This window comes from Dromiciops gliroides, chromosome 5 (assembly GCF_019393635.1).
Source record: "Dromiciops gliroides isolate mDroGli1 chromosome 5, mDroGli1.pri, whole genome shotgun sequence".
NCBI classification, from domain to species: domain Eukaryota; kingdom Metazoa; phylum Chordata; class Mammalia; order Microbiotheria; family Microbiotheriidae; genus Dromiciops; species Dromiciops gliroides.
This window is the reverse complement of record NC_057865.1, coordinates 64,381,120-64,402,885: the sequence shown is the minus strand read 5'-3', so window position 1 is coordinate 64,402,885 and position 21,766 is coordinate 64,381,120. Positions and strand designations below refer to the sequence as shown.

Sequence of the window (21,766 nt, the reverse complement as noted above, 5' to 3'; positions counted from 1 at the left end):
CTATCCCTCCTTGAAAGGAATTTGCTTCTGACTGCCCCCTCCCCCAATCTGCCCTCCCTTCTTTTACCCCTCCCTCTTTATCCCCTTCCCCTCCTACTTTCCTGCTGGGTTAGATAGATTACTCCATTCAATTGAGTGTGTATGTTAACCCCTCCTTGAGCCAACTCTGATGAGATTAAGGTCTTTGAGGCTATTCTGATGAATATAAGGTTCATTCACAGCCCTGCTCCTAGGAGGAAAATTCTTAAACAAAGGGTAACTTAAACATGAGACAATTTAAATTGCAATAATAATTAAAAAAACACCTTTTGCACAAACAAAATCAATGCAGCTAAAACAAGAGAAGGCTAGTTGTGAAAGATATTTTCAGCAAATATCTCTGATAAAGATTAAAAATCCATAGTATATTTGGAACTGATATTAATAAGAACAAGAATCATTTGCTAAATAGATAAATGATCAAAAGAAATGACACAATTTGCAACAACTATATGAAGGGATGTCCTCCACCCCCAAAAATGTTTTGATGAGAGAAATTCAGATCTAAAGAACTCTGAGTTTTTACCTCATTCCCATGATATTACAAATACAAGAAAACACGAAAGTCATAAATGTTGGAAGACTGTGGGAAGACAGATACTTTAATGTACTGTTAGCAAAGCTATGAATTAGTTCAACCATTTTGGAAAATAATTCAAATTATGCTAAAAATTATCTGAACTGTATATATTCTTTGATTCAATAATATGATTTACTAGATCTATGCCCAAAGGAGGCAGAAGATCAAGAAAATGTTGTACATTTGCAAAATTATTTATAACAATGCTTTTTTGGTCATTGAACTGCAAAGTGAATGTTTATTGATTAGGAGAATGGTTGGATAAATTGTGATATATGACTGTAATGGAACATTATTGTGCCGTAAGAATTGGTGAATCACAGGGCAGCTAGGTGGCACAGTGGATAAAGCACCGGCCCTGGATTCAGGAGGACATGAGTTTAAATCCAGCCTCAGACACTTGACACTAGCTGTGTGACCCTGGACAAGTCACTTAAACCTCATTGTTCCTCCCCCCCCCCACCCCCCCAAAAAGAATTGGTGAATCTGAAAAATTCATAGAAACTTATGAACTGATGTAAAGTAAGCAGAACTTGGGGAACGATGCACTTGATTTTCACAGAAACATAAAAACAGGATGGGAAGACTTTAGAATTCCAATTAATACAGTAACCAATTGTGAATTCAAATGACTGGATGGTGAAGCATGCTTCCTTCCTTTCAGTCTAGAGTTAGTGAACAATAGGTGAAGAATATGTCAATATATTTTGATTAAGTCTATTTCGTTCTTTCTTTTTTTTAAATAAGGGAGGGTTGTATGGAGCAAGGGGCTTTTGGAAGTGACAGTGATCTAAAAATATCACCATTAAAGAAAAAAAATACAACCTTTCAATACTGCCAAGAAAAGAGTATAATGTAAGTGCCCCCATTTCCTAACTACCTATTCCCTTCTTAGGCTCCTGGAATATGGCTTCAGCCTCTTGTCTCTATTCAAATTGCCCTTGTAAAGTTACCATAACTTCCTAGAGTCTTATGGACACCAAAGACCAATGTGTATGTATACCGAAACATGAATTACCCTTCCAAAGTAAGTGTACACTCATTGAAGTCTTTCCTGCCATCAATGTCATGCTGTGCCACCTCCACTCTGGCCATCATCCAACCTTCTTCCATAATGAAGGGACCATGGAGACTCTTTGGGCTCTGATAGCTAAGATTTTATCTTATTTTGCCAGAACAAGTCCTCCACCATACTCCCTGGCCACAAGTTCCAAACCATGTTTCCAGGTGAGCAGACCCCACTTATCTACTGGCTTACTCTTATGTGTTACCATCCCCATTAGAATATCAACTTTGCAAGGGCAAGGACTGTTTTACTTGCTTATATCTGCATATCAGCACTTAGCCCAATTCCTGGCATATAGTAAGCACTTAATGAATGTCTTTTGATTTGTTCATTCCTAATGCATTTTATGTTTACTGTGACTCAGTGTTTTAACCTCTTTTCTTTTTGAGGTTTCAATTTTGTCTTCTAACACAAGGGCTATTCTGGATGTTACTAAGGACTGTGAACTAAGTACTGAGAATTTTTTTCAGAACAATAAGTACCATTACATTTATTGTAACAAGCAATTACTGGTTTTTAAAGTTAACATGCCTAGGGGATCAATTTTTACATCTGAATATTCCCCCAGTTGGATTCAGCCTCAATTAGTTATTTTTACATGCTCTAGTAAAAATGGTCAAGTAAAAAAAATGTTAATCCATCTTTGCTCAACCATCACATCATCTTTTTTCTTTCTTTCTTTCTTTTTTTTTTTGGTGAGGCAATTGGGGTTAAGTGACTTGCCCAGGGTCACACAGCTAGTAAGTGTCAAGGGTCTGAGGCCGGATTTGAACTCAGGTCCTCCTGAATCCAGGGCCGGTGCTCTATCCACTGCACCACCTAGCTGCCCCTACCTATCACATCATCTAACAGTTGTACAGACTGCTGATATACAATTGGGTAAATTCAATCTGTCACAGGTTTTGTGTTGTTGGTAAGTGCTATCTGATGTAGCTTGGCAATAGGTTGTGAATTCAAGCAATGAGTCAATGTTTGAAAGAGACACAGATGCCAGGAAGTCATCAAACAAAATAGCTTACATATACCTTGTAACTTTTGTAGAGGAATTAGATAGAAGAGGTGTCAATGTTAAAAATTCACTTATGGCTCTTTTTCATAATGTTTTATTGAGTCTGTCTCTGCTTTTCTGTTCTCATTGCCATCACTTTAAGTCTAGGCATTTATCACTTTCATCATTTATTACTGTAATAGCTTCTTAGCACAAAAATGTTCCAATGGTTGTCTAAGTAGACAGCACCTGGATGCCTATGGAATCAAGTCTAGATTACTTGACCTAGATAGAATTGAGAGTCCTCCACAAGATGGGCCCAACCTATTTGTCCAATGTTATCTCTTGTGAATCTTCCACTCAAACCCTCTACTTCAGCCACACTTTTCTGTTTTCCAAGCAAAGAAATCATCTTTCTTCCCTGTTTGTCTTCTTCTAGTGGATAGAACATGGAAGAAGACCTGAGTTCAAATCCAGCTTCAAACATTTTCTAACTGGGTGACCCTAGTCAAGTCACTTAACCCTGTTCGCCTTAGTTACCTGATCTGTAAAATGAACTGGAGAAGGAAATGGCAAACCACTATAGCATCTTTACCAAGAAAAACTCAAATGAGATCACAAAGTATTAGACACAACTGAAAAATGACTGAACAACAACATCCCCTATAGCCTTTAGTGTAGTGCAGTTCACACAGTAGGCACTCTCCAATATTGTTGACTGATTCTACCTCAGCCACTTGACCTAGCTCTGAGCATGCACACAGATCTGACCAAACAGCAGGTGCTCAGGAAATACTTGCATTTCTATCCTGGAATTGAATTTCTGATTTAGGCATTTAGGTAAATCATACAAAGTTTTACTTTAAAGTTTACAACTAATATTAGCTTTAATAAAATGAGCAAATGCGATGAAATATACTTTTTTTTTTTGCGGGGCAATGGAGGTTAAGTGACTTGCCCAGGGTCACACAGCTAGTGTCAAGTGTCTGAGGCTGGATTTGAACTCAGGTACTCCTGAATCCAGGGCCGGCGCTTTATCCACTGTACCACCTAGCTGCCCCAAAATATACTTTTGCAGAAACACAAAGACAATGTGGAAGCTCCTTGTTTATTAATTGACTTAGAGTAATATAGAGCACAAGACTTTGGGTTCTTGAAATATTTTGCCCTTAAGATGATGTCATGAAAACAATGGGTGTCCATCAATGTTAATTATCAATGAACGAACAGAGCCAGCTGTGATAGTACCCCCCTTTGAGTGCCAGACCACTACTATATATTTGACAATACCCGTATATTTTAGAAAAAGCAGATATTCATTCTCTCTCCTAATCTCTGTCCTCAGAATCTTTGTTCCTTCGGGGGAAAAACAAAGTATGTCTACTCCCATGATCCTAATTCCTTAATTACAAAAATGACATAAACATTCATAATAATAAATTATCAGCAGTATATCAATGTTGGCACTAGAAAAATTAGTTGTGTAATTTTTGTGTGTGATAAATATTAGCCTGTAAAGGTTACTGACATATTGAACTGCTGGAAGGTATGATATTAATTTAAATTGTAGTTGTGAAACTGATTACTTTTATTGTTTTAGCTGATAAGAAATTCATTCTTCCCCCCTCCGGGATGAGTGGACAATTATCTCTCTCTCCTTTTGCTTTTGGAAGGCCTGTGGTGATTTTCCAATGTTTGCTTTAGCAAATTAAATTTCATCACATTTTGATCATTTTAATGAAGCTGATATTAATTTCAAAATTTTATTTCAGTATACACACTTTGTGTCATTTTGCTAAATGTCAAATGTCTAAATCAGAAATTGGATTCCTAGATGGAAATTTACTTGTTACTCTTCTGTAATTCTTTCTTTAAAATTCCTAGATTTTCCTTTTTAAAAATATTTCTTTTCACTTTTGATGAACTGCCCAACAGAGAAGTAGAATGTAAAAAGGGAGGATCATTGATTTATTGTGATGGCCAGGATACCTGACCATATTTGGACTCACTTTCATCTAAAAGAAGCTTCTGAGGGTCTTTTCCCCTAGATACCTGTTTTTTTTTCTTTAGCCAGGAATTCCAGATCATCTCTGTAATGTTCAGGATGTGAGATGACCACACTGGGCTGAGTTCTGACCCCAACAGTAACCATAGAGGTATTCTGGGCTGTTTCTATTACTTTGGCCTGAACCTTCAGCTCCTGAGGATGTCCTGGTTCTTATCTACTACCTTGGACTTCTGACCATTCACCCTGCTCTGTCCTGTGGTATTTATGTTTGCTCAGAACCTCGGTATTTAGAGATAATTTGTCTGCTTGGGGTTCATGACTCATAGCTACATGTTCCAGACTGTTGTATTGACTCAAGACTTTCTCTCCCATACTACAAAAACCTCTTCACTCTGGAAGTTCACTTCATCCATGGACTTTTCATATTGGAAATACTCTCTGCTCCTGTGATGCCTTCCTCTGATTGGCCGGTTCCTCCAAGAACCTCCATTTTAAGGAAAATGCTTAGGCCAGCCTTGTCTTCATTCTTCTCCAGGCTGCAGTACTGACTCCCCATACTTTCTCTGCCTTTCCTTCCCCCATACCCATTCACTTTTCCATCTCCCCATTTTTCAGGTCCTTTTTATGTGCAGTCTTCTTCCATTAGAATGCAAGCTCCTTGAGAACAAGGACTGCCTTTTTTCTGCTTGTATTTGTATCCCCAGTACTTAGCACGGTGCCTGGAACATACTAAGTGCTTAATAAATGTGCATTGTTGGATTCTGCTATTCACCTGGTCCCAGATCCATGGCTCTGACCTGACTACCACTTTTAGGGGCCCTGTTTTCATAGCCATTCATCCCAGTATTGTAACTCAGAAATTTGAAGGCTATAAGATCATAGATTTAGGGCTAAGAAACCTTAGAGGTCACTGGGTCCAACCCTTGCATTTTGCAGATAGGGAAGTTGAGAAAAAGAGAAATGAAATGATTTTTCCAAGGTCACCACAGGTAGGTGGTAGGGTTAAGAATTGAACCCTGGTCTTCTCATTCCAAATGCAGTCCTCGTCTTGGTGACCTGAGAACCACACTGTCTCATGGTGGCCACACTTCTTGCTTCCAGGGCATTCTGCCTCTACCCTTCCTATTTGCTGATTTCATTGCAAACATTGGAAAAGCCAGAAGGAAAAGGCAGCTGTCATTGGGATGGCACTGTGAGGGACTTTCCTTGTCCCAACAGTAACCACACCACCACCTTTACTATATTACTCACAAGTTGGCTCAACTAGCTGTTTCCATGTTTTTTTTTTTTTTTTTGGTGGGGCAGTGAGGGTTAAGTGACTTGCCCAGGGTCACACAGCTAGTAAGTATCAAATATCTGAGGCTGGATTTGAACTCAGGTCTTCCTGAATCTAGGGCCAGTGCTTTATCCACTGCACCACCTAGCTGCCCCTGACTGTTTCCATGTGGTTGGAGAGAGTACTAAGCTTAGAGTTAGGAAGAGTTAGGTTAAAATCCTGCCTCAGGTGCTAGATGTGTGGCCTTGGGCAAGTCGCAACTTCTCATTGGCTTAGCTTCTTCCTCCATAAAATAAGGAGGTTGCACTCACTAACTTCTCTGGTCTCTTTCCTCTCTAAATCTGTGATCCCATGATCCTCTGGTTTAGAGGACCAAAAGATTAGATGCTTCCTTCCCCATTACATAGTAATAGATGGTATCCAGTTGTCTTGAAAATGCATGCCAATTTGTCAGAATGAGTTCTAGGCAAGAGACTGAAGAACAATAACAAAACACACCAACTGCATGTCATCCCCAAAAGTTAAAATCATGGGGGCTAAAATGAGGAAGTAGAGTGTTGGATCTGGAGTCAGGAAGACCTCAGTTAGCAAACATTCATTAATCACCCACTAGGTGTGAGGCATTGCGCCAAGTGCTGAGGGTAGAAAAGAGGCAAAAAGACAGTACCCACCTTCAAGGAGCTTCCAATCCCAGTGTTGTGAGTCAGAAATTTGGAGGTCATAAAATCATAGTCTTAGGGCTAAGGAACCTTAGAGGTCACTGGTCCAACCCCTGCATTTTGCAGATAGGGGAAACAAGTCTGAATTCAAATACTGTCTCTGATACTTACTAGCTATGTGACCCTAGGTAAGTCACTTATCCTCTGTCTCAGTTTCCCTAACTGTAAAATGGGGATAATAATAGCACCTACTTCTCAGAGTCATTGTGAGGATCAAATGAGATAATCTTTGTAATGTACATAGCACTGTGTCTGGCACACAGCAAGTGCTTAGTTCCTTAAGAGGGAGACATCGAACAATTTTGTATTAGTTAAAAGGCAATTCACCAAAAAGTGCGACAGCTGCTAAGGTATATATAACAAACATTAGCTACAGGGCTACACCAAGGATCCCAGTGAAGTCAACTCAGTTCACAGTTTGAACCTGAAGCATAGTCTCTCAGCTTCAGGTTGAGACAATTGTTTCAATGGAAACCATTGAAGGGGCCCTGGTTCTAGCTGCTAGAGACTCACACGATCATATAGTGTGTCTAAAGGGAAGGAAGGAAATGAGCATTTATTAAGCACCTACTGGGTGTGCTAGGTAAACTTTATAAATATTATCTCATTTGATCCTCATGACAACTCTGAGAGGCAGATTATCCCCATTTTATAGATGAGGAAACTGAGGCAAATGGAGGGAAAGTGGCTTGCTTGAGGTCCCAAAGCCAGTGTCTGAAGTAGAATTTGAACTCAGGTCTTCTCCATTCCAGGTCCAACAATCTATCCACTGGGGGCAGCTAGGTGGATAAAGCACTGGTCCTGGATTCAGGAGGACCTGAGTTCAAAATCAGCCTCAGACACTTGACACTTACTAACTGTGTGATCTTGGACAAGTCACTTAACACTCATTGCCCCACAAAACCAAACCAAACCAAACCAAACCCAATTTATCCATTGCACAACCTAGCTGCACTTCAGGGTAACTTCACCACAGGATTTAGCTCTTAGGAGTCACCCAATTCTCACTGTTTCCACAGACCCTATTTTTAAGAAACTTCTATGAGTGATCCTACACTTATGTGGTTAGATTAAGCTGTGGAAACACCTAAATGATGTAGAAATGCATTATCCTTTTTGAAATTCTAATTCTACTTTTAAAAAAGAATTTTATTCTAGTGTTAGATTATGTGGCTGTTTTTTATTGTTATAGTATATAATTACTTTTTAATGCATCTGGTAATAATTTTAGACACCCAATATAATTTTGTTCAATATTCTGTTAACTTCTTGACAATGATAAAGCAAAAAAACCAAGCAACAAAAATTATCAATATACTACCAGGGAAAGGACATGGTCAGTAGTTCCAAACATTCTATTTAAGAAAATAATTACTATGTTATATGTCACAAAAAGAATTTTTTTGTTCTCAATTCACATCACTGAATTACATGTTTTTAGACCACCCAGTGTAAATGTGGCATTCGAATTGTAATTAGGGACTGGAAGACCTTCAGGATCTCACAGGGAGTAGGAGGGGTCGAAACTTGAAGGGCACAATGAGGTTCTTAAAGAAATTGTCAAGGGCATTCATTTAGTTGACTTGTGTATAACCTTGTCTTATCTACTACCTTAACACGTATATAGTCATTGAAAACTACTAGACACGAATTCTATGAAATTACATTAGATATGATTGAATCAAAATGCATGAAATTTATCTTTTACTGTTTAACAAAATAGCTTATCTGTGTATTAAATACTACTGTAAAAGTGATGTAACCTTTAAATGATGTCTGGATGAAAAAAGAGGTTAAAACTTGTGCTGCAGGCTCATTACTCGGGTTTCTTACTCTAAGCTTGGTGATGTGATATAACCCAAATCAAATCTGAGTCTATGTATTAATGATTCACTAATGAGTTCTAATGATGCAGGCAAATGGTGCTAAGCTTTGTGTTAGCAAGAGCAAGGCTCAAATTCTACCTCCAAAACTTACTAAGCTGTGTAACCACGAGCAATCACTTGACCTCTCTCAGTTTCAGTTTCCTCATCTGTAAAATGAGCTGTAAAAATCAGCTTTCTAGATCTTCAGATATAATCCTATGTTTTAAGGGAGCTCTGTAGTATTTTTTTAAAAACTGATCATATTGTGTTGGAAACTTTGATTCTCCAATTTGATAGTGCTACAAAATGCTTCTGTCATAAGTTTATTTTGTGATTTCCATCAATAGGTCAAATGTAATTGATAAATAATCTAACTGCCCAAAACTGTGAATCAATCCTATTATAAGGCTATATCTCATCTTCCTAAAGCATTAGAGATCTGAAAAATAATTTTGGCAAAGTGATGAAGATTTATGAATGTGAATAGATTCTAATCCTGTTTTTTCTTGCTGAGAATGAATGAATGGAAAAACAAAGCATTTATTAAATATTGTTTGCAAAGCACTATGTTACATGTTGGAGATACAAATAGAAAAGCAAAACAATCTCTGTTCTCAAGGTTCTAGCAATCTAAAGGGAGAGATTGTTTTCCTTCATTCTTTTTTTTTTCTTTTTCTTTTCTTTTCTTTTTTTTTTTGCAGGGCAATGGAGGTTAAGTGACTTGCCTAGGGTCACACAGCTAGCAAGTGTTAAGTGTCTGAGGCCAAATTTGAACTCAGGTCCTTCTGAATCCAAGGCCGGTGCTTTATCCACTGCACCACCTAGCTGCCCCATTTTCCTTCATTCTTGAAGAGGACTATGACATCAGAGTGATGTTATAACTTGAAGTGAACTGGATTTAAATGAGGGAGGACTATGCAAGGTCACAAACCTCATTCTCTCCTCCAGAGCCATCTGGGTTCAGAGGCAATATATGTATCAGCACGACTGGAGGTTGTCCTGGATGTTTAAGGCAATTTTGGGGTTAAGTGACTTGCCCAGGGTTACACAACAAAGTGTCTGAAGTGAGATTTGAATTCAGGTCCTCTCAACTTCAGGGCCAGTGCTCTATTAACTCCTATTTCCAGTGCTCACATCTTATATGAGTAGGTAAACCACATGGGAAATGGGGAAAATTGGATAAATAACCATTATAACTGAAAACAATAGCTTTATGTGGCAGTGATGCTTTCAAAGTGAAATGCAGGCATCTTAATAGATTACAATGAAATACAAATCATTTCAGTCAACATGGAACTTAATTGTAGCTATGTCTCAATTAAGGTGGTGAGAAACTACAGGGGTAGTAGAATCCACAACAGAAAATACTCAACAAATATTTGTTGATATCACTTAATTGTCAATTTGTTGAATATTTGTTGAAATCACTTAAGTGCTAAATTTTGGCTAATAATTTCAGTATTTTCTTATACTAAATCCTCTATCAGGAACAAAAAGCAACATTCTTCTGAATTAAATTTCATAATCTTTCTTTTCCCATCATCCATTCTCAAAAGTGAAGTAACAAAAGAGAAGAGGAGAAAAAGGTAAGGATACTGGTAATATATGAATCAGATACTTAGTTCAGAGTGATTAAAAGGCAATTTACCAGTTAAATTCTGTGAAAAGTAAGGTGCAATACAATTTCTTGTTATAGTTGACCTTGCAATAGTTGGGCAACACAATGAGAAGCACTCTGTATTTGACAGATAATTTCTCTAGTCTTCTAGCTTCTTAAATGATATACTTCTTGGTAAATCAAAGGTATCTTCATAAACAAAAGATAACAGACTCCTCCTTCCTCCAAAAGACCAGCCAGAAATAAAAAGAACAAAGTGCCTTTGGCATCTATCCAAAACATAAACTTCTACAAATTCCATTAAACTGTTTATACACTTATCACTTAGGTTATACCCTGCAATGTTAATATTGTGCTTATTTTCAAAATGCATAATTGTGTCATATATATGCATATATATGTTCAGAAGTGAGAGGCTGTGTGTCTAGAAGACATTTGTACTGCATTTATTCTTGAATTCAATTAAACTATTGGCAAATCCAGTCAAACAATGGAGTTTTTGTTGTTGTTTTTATGTTTTTGGTTTTTTTTTTGTGGGGCAATGAGGGTTAAGTGACTTGCCCAGAGTCACACAGCTAGTAAGTGTCAAGTGTCTGAGGCTGGATTTGAATTCAGGTCCTCCTGAATCCAGGGCCAGTGCTTTATCCACTGTGCGACCCAGCCGCCCTCTAAACAATGGATTGTTTTAACTACATTTAAAAATATAAACAGTGAATTACTTGACAGAAATTACCAAGTCATCCAATTGTTTTGATTTCATGTACACAGAGAATCAATCAATCAATCAATCAATAGCCATTTATTAAGTAACTTTATTTCTGACCACGTCAGCATTGCTTATTTGTAATGATAAATTCTTTAAAAGCTGAGACTGTTATCTCAATTTGAATAGCACCCTGTACAGAAAGGTACATGATGAATGTTTTTTTTTTTTTCTGGGCAATTAGGGTTAAGTGACTTGCTCAAGGTCACACAGTTAGTACATGTCAAGTGTCTGAGGTCATATTTGAACTCAGGTCCTCCTGAATCCAAGGCCAGTGCTTTATCCACTGTGCCACCTAGCTGCCCTGATGATGAATGTTTTTTAATGGTGATGATGAAGATGAAGATGAATTGAAAATATAAAGAGTGAGACCTGGCTTCCAGTTGGATTCTGGCAATTAGAAAAATAATTATTTTTCTTGCTCTGCCACCTTTCTACTTGGAGCTGTAGAGGAACTTTTGGGGGCCACAAGTGTGATTCTTTATCCAGGAGAAGAGGTACAGAATGCTTAATGATTCCTGAGGGCAGACTGACTTGAAAGAGTAATAATCTTTCAAATGCACATTGGGTGCAAAGCAACATTATTTTTCCTCCAATTTCTTTGCTTTCTGCTGCTAATGACAAATTTCCCCCTAAAAATATAAAATCCAATATCTTTTAAGATGTCAGATGAAGAATGTTAGTCTAAGCCTGGATGAATGTAGACAAGGCTTCCTGTCCAGCATGTAAAATACATTTTGAGATGCTTGCATTATGATTGTAAAATGACACATACATATCTAACAAGTCTAGGTTCAGAAAATCTTCACAATTATTATTAAAATATAGACTAACATGCAAATTGAATATCATCTTAGAATACAAGCTAAAGAGAAACAGATTATCAATACTTATTGGCTTTTATAAGACAGCTAGCTGTTACTGTGATTAGAACCAGACTTCAGATCAGGAAAACCTGAGTTTAAATCCTATCTGAGATGATCACCCAGCTGCGTGACCCTCGATAAGTCACTTGATATCTCTCAGTCTCAGTTTCCTCATCTATAGAATTAGGAAAATAATAGCACCGGCTCCACAGGATTGTTGTGAGGATAAAATAAGCTAATGTATGGAAAAAATACCTTGCAAACCTTAAAGCACTATTTAAATATTATTATTATTATTATTATTACTGTTGTTATTTGCATGGCCCTAGGCAAGTCACATAACTTCTCAGACTCAGTTTTCTCATACATAAAATGGGGATAATAATATCTATCTTACAAGGTTATTGTGAGGATCGAGTAAGATATGTAAAGAATTTGTAAAGTGCTATACAAATGTTAGCTATTATTATTATTATTCAGAATTTTTTTCCTTATTGGAAAAGGACAAAAATAATGTTATAGATTTTAATAATTTGTAAAAGATCCTTTAACAGTTTTAAATGTATGAAAAAAAATGAATCAAAGGACACTGGCTGTCTTGGTGAAGTATTTAATTCCTCAATGTTATGCTAAGCAAGTGCTTCATTGCAATATGATAGAGTTCTTAGTTGTTGTTCAGTTGTTTCAGTCATGTCAAACTCTCTGTGACCCCATTTTTGGGTTTTCTTGGCAAAGGCACTGGAGTGATTTGCAATTTCCTTCTCCAGTTTATTTTACAGGTGAGGAAACTGAGGCAAACAGGGTGAGTTGACTTATGCAGGGTCATACAGCTAGCAAGTATCTGAGGCTAGATTTGAACTCATGAAGACGAGTCTTCCTAATTCCAAGCCCAGTGTTCTATCCACTGTGCCACCTAGCTGCTTAGTTAACCACTGCCTGTTAGGGAAAAATTATTCCTTTCGGTAGTTGTTTAATCAGGAAGGGAAGCTAGGAACATACGCTATGAACTGTTTACCTAAAGGCTCATTTCCCTTACAATTAAGCCTTTTCTTTTCCTTATATAGTGGTCATGACATATTGCCAGGCGTACTCTAATTAAGAAGGGACAACAACAAGTAAAAGGAGTCCTTTGTACCTTATCCGAGGACAAATAATGTAATGCAGGTGAAGTCTTCTGTGCACTTAGAATCAGAAGAGCATTTGCCATTACATAAATGGAAAATGGCTTTGTTCTTAGCTTTGATGCAGAAGCACTTAACTCTTACCAGTTTGGATTTGATGCCAACATCAAAGCAAACAGAAAAATAAGTAGTTTATGGATTGCTATTGCTTTAATACTCTGCTTCATAATTGGTAGAAAGCTTTCTCTGTTTATATTACAGATGATTTGATTTTGTATTGAACAAACTTACACATATTAAACAAGTGATTGAGGAAGAAAGATTTCTCATACATAAGGTCATGCTTCACTCCAGGAAACCTGAAGCCTATTGAATTAAAAGCATTGATAATATCGATTTTCCTTAGATCTATACTGAGCTGATGAAGTTTTCTATGGTTGTGCACATATCTATATAACTGTGTGTTTTTTAAAGTGTACTGATTTGTGCATTTTTATTCACCTTGAGTGCTTGAAGATTTACCTCAGGAATGAAACATTTATAATTTATAAATGATAGGGTTACCTGCAAGCAAATTGCAGTTTGGAGGTACACAGTCTTGTACAGGTACCAGCTGTAGCTCACCAAAGGTGGCCATATCTTGTGAAGTCATAGGCTTTGCTTTTTGATGACTGGTAGTCACCAGGGGGAGCCATTCTTGCCCCCGTGGCTAAGAGAATCAGAGAATTATAGAACACCATATAGTTGGAGAGCACCCCCATGACCATCAGTCCAACTCATACCCAGAAAAGAATTCCTTTTTCTACATAACCAACAAACAAGCATCCAGTTTGTATTTGTCGACCTCCGCTATGAGGCATGCCATTCCCTTTTCAGACAGCTCTATTTGTCAGGAGGTTTTTCTTGAAATCAAGCCTTAATTCTCCTCTTTGTTACCTCTGCCTATCATTCCTACTAGTCCCACCTTCTGCTGGCAGCCTTTGCCAGTCCTCCTTAATCTCAGTGCTTTCTCGCAGAGTATCTCCATTATTTATCCTGTATATATATCTTGTTTGTGCATTGTTCTTTACCTATTGTGTTGCTCATTAGATTGTGAAATAGTTGGTAAGAGGGACTTTTTTTGGCTTTTCTTTGCATTCCTAGCACTTAACACAGTGCCTGGTTTATAGTGGGTGCTTAAGAAATGCTTGATGACTTGTGGACTACTGCTCCTATGCCCTGTGGGTAAAAAAGAACACTTCTTCCAGGTAATAGTTCTTAAGCTACTTGAAAGTAGTTATCAAGTTTCTGCCAAGTCTTCTCTTTTTTCAGGCTAATTATTCCCACTTCCTTCATCCAATCCTCATCTCACCCTTTACCATCCAAGTCACACCCTGTAAGCTCTTGTGGTTTTTTTTTTTTTTTTAACAATGCTTTCCTACAGTGTGGTGTCAGAACTGAAGACCATACTTCAGAGGTGTCCTGTCCAAGGTAAAGGAATTACCTCCTTATTCTTTTGTGCTTTCTCTTTCTTGGTGCTAAGTCTGTATTGACTTTCTTGGGTGTCTTATCTTACTCCTGAACTCGTAATGAGCTTGTGGTCTACTAAAACTTCCAGATCTTTTCCACATGAATTGTTCTATAGCTATACCTTTCATTAGAACCTGAGGAAGAGTTTTCATTTGTCCACGTTATATTTCACCTTATTCCATTTAGGCTGATGTTTGTCAAACAATTAACTTGACAAAACCTGATTATTTCTATTAGAAAGTAAGCTCCTGGGGCAGCTAGGTGGTGCAGTGGATAGAGCACCAGCCCTGGAGTCAGGAGGACCTGAGTTCAAATCTGATATCAGACACTTAACACTTACTAGCTGTGTGACCCTGGGAAAGTCACTTAACCCCAATTGCCTCACCAAAAAAAAAAAAAAAAAAGAAAGTAAGCTCTTTGTTTGGCAGCTAGATGGTGTGATGGTTAGGGCTCTGAACTTGAACTCCTAAAGACCTGAGTTCAAAATCAACTTCAAATATTTACTAGTCATGTGACCCTGGACAAGTCACCTAACATCTCAGTCTCAGTTTTCTCATCTGTAATTAATGGGGATAACAAGAGCACCTACCTCATAGGGTTGCTGTGAGGATCAAATTGCACAAGATAGCTAAAGTGTTTTGAAAATCATGAAACATAATCTAAATGTCCTACTATTATTATTCACACCATTAGCATGAAGCATAGTGCTTTGTTTTTGTCCAAACATTTTGACACATGAATCTTGTTGGTAACAAATAATTAAAGGTAGGGGCAGCTAGGTGGCACAGTGGATAAAGCACGGGCCCTGGATTCAGGAGTACTTGAGTTCAAATCTGGCTTCAGACACTTGACACTTACTAGCTGTGTGACCCTGGGCAAGTCACTTAACCCCCATGACCCCACAAAAAAAATAATTAGACATAGCAAATAATCCATCTTTTTTATAGGGTAAAAAAATAATAAGTGTCTGAGACAGGATTAAAGCCCAAGCCTTCCTGACTTCTATTCCATTTCCATAACTACAGAAGGCATGTTGCTTCTCTTGGTTTGGTATTCCCATTACGTTAAAAGTCCATTTTGCACTCACGTAACATGCTGCTTGTGTGATACATTGGGAGGTGTAAAGCTTAGGGTTTGAGGCTTGAAAAAGAAACTGGAATGAACAACCCTTCCCCTTAGTCCTGTCCTTCTCTCTGTTCACCAAACCACACTAAGATTCTCCTAACTGAAAGTGCCTTGTGCTCGAATCAAACCAATTAAGGAAAAGGAGAAGAATAAATAAAGAAATACAGGTGAGAAGAGCTGTGTAGAATACTGTAAAGCAGTTTCTTGTTCAAAAGAAGTGGTTAAAAAATAAGGCCCCCTTCCCAAACAACTGGCACATTGGTTGCCCTACTCTCTCTAAACTCTAGCCCCGACTACAGAATTTTACCTGCCATACAGTGATGAGAAGGAACTCGTCTATTAATTGGCTTGATTGGTGGATGAACATGAAGGTAAACAGGCTTCAGGTGGTGCAACAAAATAATTTCATTCAGTTTTTTCTGCAGAATGAAATAGTCTTCTGATAACCTTGATATCTAAAAAGAAAGTCATGTTCCAGGTTATATCAAGATAGAAAGAATCAGCATTCCATGTGCCTAGTAGTGCTTTGATAAGTAGCTCACCAACTTCCTTCCTGATGCACTCATCTCTGTCTCTAGGTTTCTCCTCTGTTTTTTTGTATGCTATGACTTTAATAACAAAATTATCATGACTTCATCTCCTGTCTTCCTTTTGTGGATATCTATATTCAATGTTATTTTCTCATTCCTATTTCTGGGATTTCCTGAAATCTTTCTTCCAGCCTCACCCTTCAACTTAAACTTGCTAAGTGAGAATGTAAGCTCCTTGAGAGCAGGGACTATTTTGTTTTTGTATCTTTAGCACCTAGCCCAGTGCCTGTCATAGGGTCTCTGTTTAATAAGTGCTTAATAAATTGAATTGAATTCCTGGCTATTTTTTTTTTTTTGCGGGGCAATGAGGGTTAAATGACTTGCTCAGAGTCACACAGCTAGTAAGTGTCAAGTGTCTTAGGCCGGATTTGAACTCAGGTCCTCCTGAATCTAGGGCTGGTGCTTTATCCACTGTGCCACCTAGCTGCCCCCCCCCCAAATCTAAAGGTCTTTTTTTTGTTCCCATTTCTGTTGTCTTGTTGATCTGATCTTCTGTCTGTGACACTGCTGACCACTTTTTTCCCTTTTTTGGCACTCTTAACCATGGCCCTACTGTCCATTCTCTTCTGCCCTTCTCTTCCCTGTGTCATCAAGTCTGTCTTCCTAGGCTTACTTTTGAGCCAGCAGCTCTCTTCTTCTACTTTGACTCTTTTTTTGAGAGCTCTTCTGCTATCTTCAGTTACTAGTTGCCTGAGGATGTCTCTTTAAATCTAGTTTTCTGGCCATGAATTCTCAGTTACTCCTTTGAAACCAAGGTTCAGAGTTTAGGCTTTACATTTCTGACTTCTAGAAGAAGGAAATTCAGGGATATTTAAAATGTAATTTAGCTCTTATTTACATAGTGGGTAGTAAGTATATTGTAACTAGTTCCCCAAATAGATGATATAGCTTTTTTTTTTTTTTGTGCAGGGCAATGGGGGTTAAGTGACTTGCCCAGCACACAGCTAGTTGTGTCAAGTGTCTGAGGCTGGATTTGAACTCAGGTCCTCCTGAATCCAAGGCCAACGCTTTATCCACTGCACCACCTAGCTGCCCCTAGATGATATAGCTTTAATCCCAAAATGGGTTCAAGAAAAAACTTCAATAATTTCATGGAGGATAGATCTATGTGAGAAATATTGTAGATATTCAGGATACCCCTTTAACCTTTGAGGATGACCTCAGAGAGCTAAGCATTATGTTCTTTCTCATAACATGCATCCTGGCCAAGGATAAGAAACGGTTATGAGGATCATTCACTGCTCAAAATCACTATGACATATGCTATACTCACTGTCTCCAATGATTGTACATCATAAGAATGAATTTAATTTTCCTTTTCACTTAGGATCATGATCCTTTTCTTTGGTACTACCCTTCCCTCTGTTACCCCATTGGAACCAAGACTCTTATATCTGGAGGTTCCATGTGCCAAAATCAAACTGAAGAAGGAAAAGAAGGAGAAGAAATAAGGAATGAGGAAACCAAAGCTAAAGTAGGTAACTAATTTGCTCAAGATCATCCAGCTAGTTCACAGCAGAGCTGGGACTAAAACTTGGGTCTTTGGCCTCTTAGAAGTAGCTTATTCACTTGTTCATTCATTCATCCTTTCATCCATCCATCCATCCATCCATCCATCCATCCATCCATCCATCCATCCATCCATCCCTCCATCCAATCCATCCATCCATCCATCCATTTATTCATTCATCTATCTATCTATCTATCTGTCACTATATTCTGCTGACTTACAAATGTGTGTCTATTAGATCCCTTAGCAATGCTCCCTCACAAATATTCAGATGAAGTATTTCTCCTAGGTGATTTGTCATCTCTTCAATGAATGGAGTTTTCTCTAGAGTCTCCTCACTGTCTCAACACAACTAAGTTTGAACTTTGACTATCATCACAGGATGACAGCAGTCTAACTTTTTTCTTGTTAAAATGTCATCTTAAATCACTTTAAGTATATTATGAAGTCACATAATAGAGTCATTAAGGTCTCTTAACTCGAAATCAAAGTCTTAGGGATTTTCTTAGTTATAACACAAGATTCCTAACAATAATTCCAAAATATGAAAACAATTTATATGCTGTCAGAGATCAGCATTCTATATGTCATTGTGAATAAAACATTAATGTTGTTACTATGTAGCAACCTAAATATTGACCCTGAATAATTGTTAATTGGATTACAAAGTAGATATTCATTTGAACATGTTTAGTCTCATATTTAACTATTTGGCCTCTTTTTTCCCCTTCTTTTATTTTTTCAGGGCAATGAGGGTAAAGTGACTTGCCTAGGGTCACAGAGCTAGTAAGTGTCAAGTGTCTGAGGCTGGATTTGAACTCAGGTCCTCCTGAATCCAGGGCCAGTGCTTTATCCACTGCACCATCTAGCTGCCTCTTTGGCCTCTTTTTTTAAAGGTCACATAGCTAAATTGAAGAGTAAACTTGGACAAATTACTCAATCCCTCTTAGCCTCAATTTCCTCATCTTTAAAATAGGATTAAAAATACTTGTAGTACATAACCCCCTATCTGCTTGTTTTGTAAAACTGGAATGAGAAAATATAAGTAAATTGTTGTGTAAATCTTAACAATCTCTATAAATGGTGGCTAACACCAGCATCCCAATTATCCCCATTAATGCTGTTTCTTTAATATAATTAATTATTTTATTGATAATTTTAATGATTTATTTCTGGGAAATAAATAAAACTACCAACCTACCTGCTTTGAAAAAATAGCCAAGTCATAGGCTTCTTTCTCTGAAATTGCCTTTAAATCCTTCTCATCCTTGGCCTTGACATTAAAACTTCCCCTCTGGTTCATTGAATAGGAATATACATTGCAAGTGTGTCTTCCTATTTCTGTTTTTTCTGAGGCAAGCTCTTGGCTTTTAACAGAAGGGGGCTTTCCATCCCTTAACTGTTGTCTCCTTCTATACCCTCGATATTTGTTCTGAATGAACACTGCGGCTTTATCTTCTTCCAAGTCTTGTCTCTTCTGCTCAACTTGTTTTTCTTTCTCTTTGACAGACTCTTGTTTTATTTCTGCCTTCCTACCTCTGGGAATTATTCCTTCATGTTTCAGATGGCTTTTCTCCTGGCCATGCTTTGAATGATTCTGGATAAAGGAAGATGATCTTCTTTCTTTCTTTTTACTATCTTCACTTTGATACCTTAAACTGAGACTAGCTTCCAATGGTTTTTTAAATGAACCCTGGCGGGCGCCACGCTCTTGGAATTGATATCCCATATAGTTTGGCTTTTCTGACATGCTTTTCCCATCAGAATATGCTATTTTTAGTTCCTCAAAATTATTTTCTTCATTGTAGCCCTGGTGGTTCCTCTGCATCACAACAGTATCTTTCTCGGTGGTCTCTATCTTAGTTACATCTTCCCACTCCTTTCTACCAAATGGTTCCAGGCTTACTTTTGGGTTCAAGCCTTCCATTGGAGCCAATTCTTGCTGAAGTTCTTTCCCACGTATATGGTTTATTTGATGTTCTCTGTAGTTATTTCGAATGCCATTGATGTCCTCCTCTTTAGCCTTAAAACTAGATGCTTTCATAACCGATACACTTCCTTTATAAGATTGATTGAATGTATCATTAGCAGGAACCACATTTTTAGAGTATTCTTTCTCCACAAGGAAGTCCCTGTATAAATTACATTACATTTGAGTATTCACATGATAAATAATTATTCAACTTTACATGGCAATATCTTAGGTATTTAATAAGTATTTTATTAGCCAGAAAAGGGAAGATAATGGAAAGGAATAAGCACTTCTTAAGTATCTAGTATGTGCCAAACACATTACAAATATGATCTCATTTGATCTTTGTGAAAATCCTGACATATAGGTGCTATTATGAATCCCATTTTATAGATGAGGAAACTGAGGCACAAAGATGTTAAGTGACTTGCTCAGGGTCACACAGGTAGTAAATGTCTGAAGATGCATTTGAACTCAGGCTTTCCTGATTCTAGGCCTGGCACTCTATCCTCTGTACCACCTAACTTCTCCAGAGCAAAAAACCAGGAAGTTACATTAGCCAAATATTTCTCCGAATGCTTGTTTTCAAGATGGCATAAGGAGGTAGTAGAGTAAATAGAAAGGATTTTGGATTTGGAGTCAACAGAGAGAATTATATTTAAATTCCACCAGTGTACTTACTAATAGGGTGACCATAGGTAGGCTACTTAACTTTGATAGACCTGTCTCCTCATATGTGTAATTGAGACAATAATAGTTGTAGTATATACCTCTCTGAGCTGTTGTGAGGAATAAACAATATATGTAAAGTGCTCTGTAAATCTAAAGTCCTAAGTAAATGTCACTTTTTAAAAGAAAACCAAAGTGTCAAATCAATTGACAGGTACATTGGAAAGTTAATCCCTTTTTGAATGCTAGCACACATTTGTATTTTATTGAAGTATACTAGTTCCAGGTCATTTCCTTTAATATGTTTCCTTAGAAAAGGAAATGTCTATAAAAAGAGATATAAAGCAATATGTTTATAGATATGACCAAAAAAGTAGACTGTATAAACCCTTCATTCCCACAAAGTTGTCTAGCTGTCCTGTCAATGCACTTAGAGTCTACTGAGCATCAGAACATTTTAGAAAATGTAGGAACAATAATGTAAGTCCCAGATATTCCTATTCAATGTAGTCATCAAACATTTTTCACTGTCCTCACTTTCTTTATGTTGATTATTTTTCCAGCTTGAAGAAGATTTACTTTCTTCTACCAGGAGTGCTCACAAGCAAGACTTTGGAGGGATAACCATGAAAGGGTTCAGCACCTAGAATAGCACCTCACAAAAACTGATGTCTCATTTGCCCAAGGTCACACAGATGGAGGAGAAAGATTCAAATCTAGGTTCTCTGTAAGGCCAGCATGCTCACATTATACCATACTGCCTCATCAATCTGTAGTCCCAGAATCAGACAGGAACCAAGGAACATTTATAATTCCTATCATGTTTTGCCAACAGTTTGGATAATTCCAAAATAACTGATAGTTATATTTGCCCATGACTTCCTGAAAAATATCATCAATGTGGCATTAAAAGATCATAACAATCTAGGATGGACCCATGAGACTAGGGTCAGCAAGGCAACATGGTACAGAGGAAAGAGTGCTGACTCTGGAGTCAGAGGAATTGGGTTCAAATTCTGTCTCTGATACTTACTGTCCACATGACCTTGGGCAAATCCCTTAATTCCCCAGGGCTTCCATTTTCTAATCTGTAAAATGGGAGGGCAGAAGGGTTGGATTAGATGGCTTCTGAGGTTCTTTCATTTTTATACCTCTCATCTTGTGATCCCCTCCTCTCCAAAGGCAATACAAATAAATAGCCACAAAGACAGAAATGGCTCCCTGAAGCAAATTGATTTTCAGTAACTTGGCTGGGAGTGGGGAGGAGTTAGTAGGAGGGTGAAGAACAGATTTGTGGTTTCACTGATGTCAATGCTCCCAGTGTTGAAGCCCTTTCCACCAATGCAGATGGTAACTCACCTGCACCTTCTAGTTACAGGGAGCTGTTTAGGGAGCACTGAGAAGATAAGTAACTGGTCCTACAACTAGTATGTGTCATAAGCATGAATTGAAACCAAGTGTATCTAGTTCTTGTCCCACTAT

General features: G+C 37.8%; 1 protein-coding gene across 1 annotated transcript in view; it reads right to left on the bottom strand.

The window, feature by feature from the left end:
* MYO3A (myosin IIIA) overlaps nucleotides 1-21,766 on the bottom strand; it is a 350,362-nt gene that overhangs the window by 26,380 nt on the left and 302,216 nt on the right. Inside the window, exons 29-30 of the mRNA XM_043967196.1 lie at nucleotides 18,845-19,775; nucleotides 15,851-15,998 (exon numbers count right to left, since the gene is read on the bottom strand). Coding sequence (XP_043823131.1) covers nucleotides 15,851-15,998; nucleotides 18,845-19,775 — 1,079 coding nt within the window. The remainder of the gene's footprint in view (nucleotides 1-15,850; nucleotides 15,999-18,844; nucleotides 19,776-21,766) is intronic.